We start from the raw sequence: 12,686 nt of genomic DNA, 5'->3' as shown, positions 1-12,686 counted from the left end.
GTACCAACTTAAAAGGGTGAGACCGTTTTCGACCAAAAACGTACCCTTCCCTTTTCGATCAAATTTAAAAATGACTGATTCTCTTTTTGACCAATACAAAATTTTTTGTAAAATTATGGCAATTACATTATAGTTATGTAATTTTGAAAAATTATTTATAGTATAAATTGCATAAAATATTGTAAAATAAAATAGGTAGGTATATAAAATTATTTAAAACTTAAGACTATCTATATCAACATTATTTTATATTAATATGTTACAATATTATATTAAAATGTATAAATTATGTAAAATAATAATGATAATAATTATAGGTATTTTTTTCTAAAGACACAAGATACTATTATTAAATATTTGTAATGAATAAATTACCAAGAAATTAAATTTGATTTGCAGAACCTTTAAAATTTAAATGTATGAAACAATAGTGATAATTTTTATTGTATGTGTATCATTAATATCGTTAAATAATTTTGTCGAGAATTGTATTTTTACAAATAATAATTCTCCAGATACAATTATAAGATAAACTGAAAAACCTAAAATTAAATTTTATACTATTTTTAAAATTTGTTATATAGTATTCTAAATATATTGTAGCATATCAACATAAAAATAATGTTGATATATTAATATTCGTATATTTTAAAAATTTTTTAAGTATATATTATTTTACAACATTTTATGCAACTTATAAAAAATTATATAGGTAGCAGCAATCATTTTATATGTATTATATAAATTTTTGTTTTAGCCGAAAAAGGAATCAGTATTTTTAAAATTTGATCGAAAAGTAAATCGACCAAAAAGGGATGGGTACGTTTTTGGTCGAAAATGGCTATGCCCACTTAAAATATACCTAATTACTTAAAAGCGAATCAATCGAATCATAATTGATATTCATCAATATTTTCATAAGAATCATTAGATTTACAATTTATCGTGAAAACATGAAAGCATATGGCTCTTATTTAAAAATGTAAAGTTGATCACTGAACACTTTTTAAATGGTATAAAAAGTCTAAGAGTTAGAAAAAATGTTTTGTAAGTAGTATACTTAAAATCAGATTTTAAATAATGGCATAATTTAATGAAAAAATCGGGAAATTATTATTATAAAAGTAGGTATATATTTACATAAATACATAATATATAACTTCTGAATCAATACCATCTTATTACCATAAAACGGTTTGAATAGTTAATAAGTTTGTAGGATCAACAAGCAATTGCTTAAAATTAATACTTTAAATGTATTTAAAAAAAATACTATTCTGTACAATAACATATAATAATATAGCTAAGTACCTATTTACATAAAATTTTCAAGTCTCCGTGAATCATATTATTTTTGATTAAAAAAAAAAACTGTTTTAAGTAAAAATTATAATTTTCCTCTATGTTTTTCCAAATTATTTATAAAAGTACTGTGGATTTTTTGCTTTTGACCTCCAAAGTATCAACTAGTTTACTTTCAACCAAAATTAATGGTAGAAGGTAGTCAAGGTCTAAGATTTAAGCAGTAAATAAAGTAACAATTTTTTTTTACAAAACTACATAGTTTTAAAATCAACATGTGTATCGCTCAGCTCAAAATAAAAACTAGGAATCTATAAATTTAAAGTGTTTATTTAATTTTTAACTATAGTTTTAAAATTTATAAAAAAAAAATTACATCATAGAAGTTGGTCATTTTCAAGCCATTATTAGCTTTACAGAAGTGAGACTTCATAGCAGTATTAAATTCTAAAACATACATTATCACATATGTAAAAAAAGCATTGACAAAAAAATAGTAATACCTAATGATATTTGTGACAGTAGAAAACTTTTATATACAATATACATTGTTAGTGAATATGAATTGTTTATAATTTGTTTTAAATTAATAAAATATGATTAGATGGTACTCATTATTTTATTTATATATATCTATTTAGTTGATAGATTTATTTATTGAAATATTTAAGTATAATATTGCAATTTCGAAATCATTTTTATATAATATATAATACATATTACATATTAATTTGTTTATGTAATAATTAAATAATAACTAGGCATTAATAATAATTAATAAATTATTTATATTAAAACAGACACAATATGCATAAATAATATACCCAATAATTATTAATATTTAAATAAATTAATCTAAATATTATTTTTATGTTCGAAAAAGTTATAATTACAACAAATTGACTTTTCAAAGAAGTTTTAACTTGAATAATTGTAATAACTGAACTTTATAATTTGTAATAATAATGTATAAATATGACTTCATTAATTAATTATTTTAATAAGTTTAATAAGAAATAATATTTATAATAAAAAATATGGTCATATCGTCTCTCATAAAATTATTTTACATAAAATCATCAAATTATTGTATTTCCAATTCTACCAATAAAATATATTTCCTAACAAAAAATTACCACACATTATTTACCAATAAATCTATAAGTGACCACCTAAATAAAAGACTCAAATGAGAAATAAATCTATCTTGGTCAGATGGTATTATATTTTTCAATGCTTCTAATCAATATATTTTCGTCTTATTATCAATACTTTTAACATACGTTAAAAGCCTCACTTCACATATAAATATGAAAAATCCAAAAACGTCTGCACTGGAGTTATACTATTAGAAAGAATTTCATAATAATACTTAATTCATATACTTAATCATCCTAATTACGGTAATTAATGTAGTTTTACATCACTTTCTTTGATAATTCATATCGTTGGATTAAGCATAAATTTCATTTATAATGTTTTAATTAATTTATCCACCATTCCTGTACAAATAAATAAATTATAAGTATAATGCTATCATCAATGGACAATTAATATTCCATTCAAGCCATGTTGTAGGTTTAGATTCTGAACGAAGTGATGAATGTATTGATTAAACAATGATGTGTATTTTTTTTTTTGGAGGGAGGGATTCCAATAGAAAATTTTTTGGTGTATATCCTCAGTGCATTATAGAGGTTAAAAGTAAACATTTTCCAACTATTTTCAAAAAATCGAGAAAAACAAAAAAAAAATTAACGGAAAATGGAAATTTTTAATTAAAACCAGTTTTTGACCAAATCAATTTTTTTATATGGTTGTAACTCAAAAAATAATCACTGTAAATACTAATATAATATAATATAATCTATAATAATTTGACATTTTTTGAACTACTTATACACACTGAAATTTTCGATTTTTCTGAGAAATTTTTTTTGGGTGTCCAAAAATACTTGAAAATTTAATAAAAAGTTCCTTATGAGTTGTTCTTATAGTAATTTAAAAAAAAAAAAATCAAAAATCGTTAATAACATTTTTTTTTATAAGCGTTTATAGATAAAATTTTTACGAAATATGTCAAAATCACGAGAATTTTCAAGTGATTTTGTAGTTGAAAAATCATAAATATTTTAGTGTTTTTATCTAAGGTTAAAAAATTTGATACCAAGTTTTCCATAAGTTTTCCTTCAAATAACTATAGAAAAAACTTTAAACATCACAAAAGGAAAAATGGTATGTGCGTTTGAATTTTAAATGTTAACGAAATCGAGTAACGATAACGATTTATCTTCAAATGAAATTAAATATTTGTTATAATTCAAAAAGTATAATTCGTAAATACTTGAAAATTTCACCAGTTATTTAGCTAAGTATTTTCTTTACATGATATAATTTTTCAAAATATTTCGCTTATTTTAATGCTATTTATAGGCATTTAAAATATTCGTTTTTTTTTTTAATGTTAATAATTTTTTTTTGGCTAAAACACTTGAAAATGTAATACAAAGTTTCTCATAAGTAAGTCTTATAGTGGTGCACAATTTTGTTTTTTTTTTATTAGCATTTGAAGTTCTAATATTGTCAAAAATTCGTCAACATCATGATTATTTGCAAATTATTTTATAGGTATAATTCATAAAAATGTTTGTATAAGTGGTTAAGTGTTGAAAATATAATACAAGATTTTCCATAAGTTTGGCAGCTTACAATAATTATAAAAGAACTTAAATTTTGGTGTATTCAGGCCATCAAAACATAAACCAACTACTTAAAATTATATCCTAGGTTGACAAATCATCTAAAAAATTGTTTTTCGTATACAATGATACCTCTCATTGGACTCAAATTTAATACATCAATTATAATGACCTACCTAGTATACAGCAGAACAGTACCCACTTGACCGACTTTTTTTTTATCTTTATTATTTTCATTACAATATGTATTAATTTTATAGAGATTTTAATTATTCATATTCTAATAAAAAATATATAAATAGTGTTACACAATCTGTACTAGCTCAAAAATGTTACTGACACGGTTATTATTAAGCTTTGATGAGAAGCAGCTTTTTTGATTTTATATGAATGATTTATTTTTATTGAAATGTCAAATTCAGAACACTACCATACATATATCATACTCATTATAATAATTATTTATATTTTAATCGTTATTGTGTTAAATAGTATAGTATAGGCATATTATGTTTTAATATATATTTTGATTTTAACGGGAACTAGAAGCTGTTAAAGGAATTAGTTTATTTTATGAAAAAACCTTTTTGATCATTAATGCGTTATAAACATTTTATGTTCATATTAACCTTTTTTAGATATTTTTAATTAGACTTGAAACATATAAGCGTGTAGAATGATAGAAGTAATACATTTTCGTTTGTTTTATTTACCTATAATATAATGTATAAACTAAAAATAACTCAACTTAAAATCTTTGTCAAAATATATAAGTATTATACTGATTTATTATGTACCACAGTGTCAATAGGTACACTCTCTTCAGGACACATAAATATATAACTATTCGCATGTCTAAGAATAAGATCATCTAATTGCAATGTATCAGGTTTTATAAATAATGAACTTTTTTATTTTACAAAAGTTATTTTATATTTCTGGATACAATTCCATTGAATCATTGAGTTGATTCTTTAGTTATATTATTATATGCAAATCTAATTTACATTATATATTATAATTGATTAGTAATAAAACAATGGAAGTAATGGAAATAGAAAAATTGTTTTAGAAAATTCATATAATATAGTAAAATCTAGTAATAATGTAATAAAATATAGTTATCGCTTCTTTATATTTAAGCTAGAGCGTTATATTAAAAATATTAAATATATTCTATAAATTATATGTTACTTAATTCTAAATAAATTCTACATGATTTATGTTCATTCGTCTACATAATAACATAATAATAATTTTGTGTAACAAATGGGTAATTAATTGTATTAATTTGTAATTATATGTATTTCAAATGTATACAAAGTAGGTATTATCAATAAATTAGTATAATTAATATTCAGTATATTTTACTTATTTGATTTGCATAACGCTTAATATAAAATTTCCACACTGTTCAATAGTAAATAATACTGCTGACAATGCTGTAGCAAAACAAAATTTTTGTTAAAACGTCTTTCAATAATTTGTTTTGATACATGCAGGATTGGTAGCTATCCTATTAGATATGATGCATAAATATATATATATTATAAAATATAAAGTGTAAGTAACTGGAAGATTTTTCAATTGCACACTGAAATTAGATTTAAATAATCATATTATCTACATATTCGTTGTTTTTTTATTGTAAATATCCACATATAATCACCTATTTTAAATTGTATGAAATATGAATATTTATATAATATTATTATAATATAAAAATTATACCATCTTATGTGTGTATAGTTTGTTGACGGATGGGAACTCAACGGACAGTTGTTTCCCAATGAACAAGATCATCCGAAATCGATAAACGAGCGTTTCTTCGAGATGTGTGGTACAAAAAAACACAAACAAATATTGAAATCGTCGCAGAATGCTGCTTTGATACAATATAGAGTTCCACGTAGAGGCAATGGATTCAGCTTTTACGTATCATTCATCGACAACCCTACCCGTATGTATAATACTATATTATAATAATTATTAATTTATGATATTATGTAGGTACTTGGTAGATTGATTTTCTTTTTGCTGTAAACTTGGTGGTTACATTGTTAATTATATAAGGATGTTATAAAATACATCTGGATAATTTTATTTTTTTACTTTCAAGGGTAAAAATAATTAAATTATGAAAAAAATGTAAATTGCATAAAGTATTTTGTGTGGGTTTTTTTTATTTTTTACTCTTGTGTCCTCTTAAAATTAAAAGCAATTCATTTGTGTAGGTATAGTTTTAACAGTGTTAATTATACACTGAAGGTATTTAAATTTCACTAAATGGTTAATTAAATTGTTTACATGACATTTAATCAGTAATAACTGTTATTATAATTTAATAATAATAAACTTCATTCATTGATGATAAAGCAAAAAGATTTATTTTTGTCTTTATTTCGATTAGAAAATATTCATTTTTAGTTACTTATAATAAAAAGAAATCATAATAAATTATTATTCTAACTTTATAAAATACATCGTTAGTCAGGTAAAATATTTCAAGTCTTCTTATAAGTTATGATATAAAATATTAATGAATTATACATTTAAATAATTAATAACATGACTGTAAGATATTTTGTATACCATACAATAGTAATTGCTATAATTCATTATCTTAAATACAATTATCTAATTTAGATACTTGTGTAGTTACATAAAATAGTATCTATTTTTGATATAGACATTTTAGTATTTAATTTTATACATAATATTTAATAACTACAATATTGTGATTTTTGTATAAATAAAAAAAAATGAGATCAAACTCTTATAAGTTAAAACCCTTATTTGTAATAAACATATTTAGTTAATATTTTAATAGAAAAAAAAAATTAATGAATATTTTATTGGTTCTAATTAAAAGTACCTTACTTTAATAAAATGCTTATAAGCTTATATTATTTATAGTGAATTAAAATGTTTCAATTTTTGATTTAAATTATACAAATGAAATTTTTAGTTACTAGTTACTTTTTAGAATATACAAATTCAAAAAGTAAAAACCTAAAAAACTATAAAAATATAATATTTAAAAAAAAGTTAATACATTTGGATATAATGAATGTTTGATGGTAAATGAATCACCAAACATGTATACATAATTATTTTAATATAAAGCGTAAGCTATATTGTTTAAAAATCGAAAACATATTTAGTTAGGTAGTTCGGATGTTGATTGTTGGGCGATCGCTTCCAGCTGTATTTTAGTAGTGGTATCATTTTTGCATACGCGTGTGTTTATATTTATTAATATTAATACAGTGCTGTATAATAATTGTTCAATTTTCATTATCATCTGAGCTTATTTTACTTTATTTTAAAATCACTTTTAAATTAAAATTAATTCGCATTATATTGTAAAATAATTAATTTATATTTAATTATTTCTATACGTCTTTCTAAATTATTTATGAAATATTGATTATTTAACTGTTTTGTTACATTTATTAAACTAGTTTTAGTTATACCTCTGTAATAATGCAGCTATGTATAAAGTTAATGTATAATTTAAAAAATGTCACATTGATAAAAAGTTAAACTAGATACAATGAGGGGGAAAAAAATAGCACTGGAAAAAATGAAAATTCCAAATAATCTTCTAGTTAAAACTTGATTTTGTAAGACTGGTACTAAATTTATACCTAAATAGACACATATATAGTTCACTGTCACTGATTATGTGCTCAATAATATAACATATTAAATGATATACGATTTCAGCAACCCCAAAACATAACCCCAGCAATACGGGACAAAGTATAAACCACGTGTGCAGTTCAGTTATAGTAACCAACTAATACAATATATTATATACCTATACACGCATAAAGCCATTTGAATTACCTACATATTCGTTTGCACGTACGGGTGCGTATATATTACGCCGTTATCAAATTATATTCCATTTGTAAAATTTGGTTAAGCTCGCACTGTCCGGGCACCGTCAAATTACGGTTGGCATAATTTAATGGCAACACGGACGTGCGTCGTTTGCCCGCGATTACGATACGATTATAATTCTCACGCCAACTGAATACGAATAACTAATAAGTAGAATAAGTATAAGTTTTATTACATATCGAAATAACAAGCATTCCTCTATATCGTGAATCTTCCTTAGTTCCTTTGATACCAAAAAATCATTTGTTATTCTGCTTTGTCCGATATCTGACTTAAAATATTAATTTTTATTATATTTTTATATTAATTTTTATGGGAAAAATGATTTAAAAAATAATTATACACACATAGTTTACAAGTATTTGCATTTATAAACAATACAATCAAATTTAAATAAATATTCCGTTTTTATAATTACTATTGTACGAAATCTAAACGAATACCCATATAAGGAGGAAACTGGCTTACATAGGTATATTATAAATTATGTAAATTCAAATGAAAATCCTATTGAATTATTTTTAAATTAATTTTCACGATGGTTCAGTAAATTTCTGTATAAGCCTGTATATTTTACAAAATGAGTGTCTGTAGAAGTAAAATTTATAAATTAACATTCCAATAAATAAATTTGCATTATCGATTAGACGTTTCTATTAACTTACATTATAGTACCTATAATATGCATTGGTGAACAATTATTTTTTCAAGCGAGTATTTATATTATTATATTGTATTAACAGCCTGATGTGAGAGTATTTGTCACTCATAATTGTATTGTTTTAAAACAATAATATAATGTACCTTATACATATAGGTACTCGTATACATTATTTAAGTTTCAAAGAGGTATTTAAATAAATTGTTATGATTCTTAAATAGTCAATAGTGGTGAGAGAGGGGAAGTTTAAAAACCATATAATATCTGAGTGAATTAAATGTATATTTAATATTATAATGTTTTGCAATATGTACCATAAAATTATATAATTTTGTTTGGATATACTATAGCACCTCTAAGTATAAAATATATAAATATAAACAATACTTAAAATATATTGATTGACGAATGATATTGTTATGATAATTATATCACAAAATGTTAAATCATAAATGCATTCAATATAAAATAAATATGGTCAATACCTATATATTATTTAAATAAAAATAAATTTATAAATAACTGTCAAAAATATAAAAAAGAAATCATATCATTTTAAATTTTGCTTCTTCATATCATCAAATAACTTTTACTTATAATAATAAATAATGAAAAAAAAACTTTTACTTATTAACTGTAATAATTTTCTGGGAATATTATAAAAATATAAAATTTAAGTTTTAAAATTAATCTGCTTTTTCGTTACTAGTTTGAGTTAAACAGTTAAAATATTAAATTGTCAATAATTCATTTTATATTCGAATGTGTATAGTGTTTTTATGTATAATTAGATATTATGATATCAATATTTAAACAGTGTTCTTGGAAATCACATGCAGATAAAACACGTCAGTTTAAAACTGACGAAAATACGTAATTGAATGTAATTTAAAGTTAATATTTTATTTTGCTTTAACGTCGAATTATATGAAGAATAATGCTTGAATAATATGTGACAAAAACACTCGATTATTTTCTTTATAGTAAACATCGTGATTTCCGGAGGAACTATGCTCTATCGCGGATAAAGATAATTCAAATTCGATTTATTAAGTAGGTTCTATATATATATATACAACACTATATTATTTATGTAAAAAGTGATCAAAAACATTCGTTTTTCAACAATTTCCTGTTTGGTCATTGTTGATTATAATCAAATTTGTCACGTCAATCAACAAAAAAAAAAAAACCAACTCAGAGGCTTATTTAACAAAAACATTTGATTGTGTTAACGTACAACTACACTCGAGTACTCTTATTAAATAGGTAAGGTATTGATAATATGAAAAATGTGTAGTAGTATATAACTGAATATATATAACCTAATCTAACCTATCTATTACAATATATTCAATTTTATTTATAATGATACGTTAATTTGCAAATGTCTATTTACCTATTAGTTATCATATTAATGATTTTGTCAATAATATTATACATGAAAGAAGGCCCGTGATCAATGCATATTAGTCGTAGTTGGTAATATAATATAAAGTTTCTTTTAACGCCACATGCGTTATGCATTTTTTAAGCTTAATTTATTTTTAATTTTTTAAGACATCATTTTAAATTAATTAATATTTATATTTGGTGGCTCCAAAAATGTCCTTTTGAAGTTGCTGTACGTGTAGTGTTTCCATAATATTTAACGTCGTTACAACGTTATTAAATATATTAATATAGGGTTTAATTTATTATCATAAGTCATGTAGAATGTAATAATTTATACGAATACCAAAACGTTAAGTTACGCATTAAATTGTCTTTTTTGAATAATTGTCTTTGGTACTCTAAAGTTAAGCGACAATTGACAATCTACGCCCCTGAAAAAATTCTTGAACGTTTTCATTCTATATATAAATACGCACGAGAATTTGTTTCAAATTGAATAATGGTTTTTTTTATAAAGAAAACATTTATTACTATGGTTATAGCTTGCAACATACTCATGGCTGACATTAGTGACGTGCACACGCTAAGGAATTACGGAAAACCAGTAAACTGTAGTCTGACGATGTTGTATCCGGCGCAGGTGAAAATCTTGGCGTTGGGTGTTGGTCTCGGACACGAACAAAAAAGGACACTTACGGAACGCGAAACTGGCACGATTCACAAGGTATATAATATATATTATAATGTAATCATCATTATGCCAATACATATGACTCATTCGTACGTGCTTACTGTTATATTGCGTGTCGACGTCTTTAGAACAAGAGAAGCAGACTCGTAAAATATTAACGTATAAATAATACTATACGCAATTATATATACCAATATAATTATAATAACATACCATATAAATATAGCATAATAAAGAGTATAACTGTGACTTTTAACGATATTAAAATTAAATAATTAATAGTGTGACAAACGAGGACTACCAGATTTCGTTCAAGTCGGCGGCGGAGATGGTTTAGCACAGTTGTCTATGATTGATTCAATTTGTGGTACAAACTCGGAACCAGGTCAGTAAGAAAACACAATTTATTACCATTAAGCTTAATATAATTATAGCAATTATTATGTTTTACTGTGTAACACAATAACGAGTTACACTAGAATCGATAAGGTACTCATTATGTTTAAAACAAATCATACGCATATTATTTTGTAGACTCGCAGGTGATAATTTTCAACAATATTATTTAATGAATAGTGAAATCATAGCAGCAACTAAGGTAAACAATTTGGGGAGGGAGCTATTGTCTTAATAACTATAATAAATCAACGAATAAAACATTAAAATACTAAACGGTTGGAAAAGAAAGTATAATACAGCAATATTTCGTAATCTACACCTAAACGTATCAAAATTGCCTATCTCAAGAGCCGTGTCAGAATTATAATATGATTCGTACAAAATTACGAGTATCGAGTATCGCAAATTTTTTTTTTCACAGAAAACGCTGTGGAGACGATTATGTGTGGAGTGACTACGGTGAGACTTGTTTCAAGTGGGCAATTTCACAACGCCGTTACAGTGGCTGTGACACCACCCGACGTCGAAGCTACGCCATCATTAGTGTGCGAGCAGTAGAAGCAGTCGTGTTACAAGCAAACAAATAAAAAAAAAATACTCAGAAATCCCTCATCTCCGATAAATATATATTAAAATGATTAATTATTTGTTTTAACCTTTATATCGTATCTCCAATATCAGATAGAAAATATTATGAAACGCATAATATAATTAGCGTTCAATTTTTTTTCCTTTTTTCGTTTTGTATATTCATACTTAATATATACATCTACATTCTACATATTAAACATTTACACGAATACATCATATATACATATAGCGGTGTGGCAATTATATTTATATCTGGTATCTATTCTTATACTCCTAACCTTTTGTTAGCCTACCTACATAGTATGTATCTATTATAAACTAATACGTATACCATTATTGCTAATTACATATTTTTTGAAACTTAAGAAGATGTTATTGCTATTAAATTTCATATTACTTTTTTTTTTTTTTTTGCCACGCCACTTCTGAAAACATACCTATATAAACTAATGGTACATTTTAATACTGTAGTCATGTGAATACAAGCTCTTGATCATAGCTAATAATTGATTGATTGATAATAGCATAATATAAGTTTAATAATTTCATATTATGTATAATACAATATTATGTAATATTATTATTGATATCGACGTAATCATGTTTGCTGTATACTTAAAATAAATATATCGTAATGTACTCGTATGTATACAACGATGCGGGAACAGATAATTATTATATGTAATCATATATACAGTTATCTTTAAAGATAGTGAACTCATTACCCAAACTAAAATGTTCAAATTGCACAAGGTCTCAAAAATTTTAATGTTTAGATAGCATTTGATTTAATTAATCAGTATAAAACAGCAGAATATATTGTACATATTGGTAGTTACTTGATGGTAGTTAGAATTTGCTGGATCTACGCAGAATAATTTATTTAAAAATGAAAGTAAAATACTTGGACGAGTCCAAAAAATTGTTGATCTTAAAATATTATTACAACTAAACAAAAATGATTTTCATTATAATTTATTATTTTTGAAAACAACTGCTCTATGTTATTCTTTATCCATTTTTAAAATAAAACTTATTT

At 23.6% G+C, this 12,686-nt stretch overlaps 1 protein-coding gene across 1 annotated transcript in view; it reads left to right on the top strand.

Annotated features, from left to right (window-relative positions):
- LOC114120855 (corticotropin-releasing factor-binding protein) overlaps nt 1–11,787 on the top strand; it is a 49,128-nt gene extending 37,341 nt beyond the window's left edge. The window contains exons 4-7 of the mRNA XM_027982917.2: nt 5,751–5,961; nt 10,509–10,690; nt 10,940–11,042; nt 11,478–11,787. Coding sequence (XP_027838718.1) covers nt 5,751–5,961; nt 10,509–10,690; nt 10,940–11,042; nt 11,478–11,614 — 633 coding nt within the window. The 3' untranslated portion in view covers nt 11,615–11,787. The remainder of the gene's footprint in view (nt 1–5,750; nt 5,962–10,508; nt 10,691–10,939; nt 11,043–11,477) is intronic.
- Nucleotides 11,788–12,686: the final 899 nt, after the last annotated feature.

This window comes from Aphis gossypii, chromosome 1 (assembly GCF_020184175.1).
Source record: "Aphis gossypii isolate Hap1 chromosome 1, ASM2018417v2, whole genome shotgun sequence".
Classification (NCBI taxonomy): domain Eukaryota; kingdom Metazoa; phylum Arthropoda; class Insecta; order Hemiptera; family Aphididae; genus Aphis; species Aphis gossypii.
The sequence above is the reverse complement of the archived record's forward strand: the minus strand, read 5'-3'. Positions and strand labels throughout refer to the sequence as shown.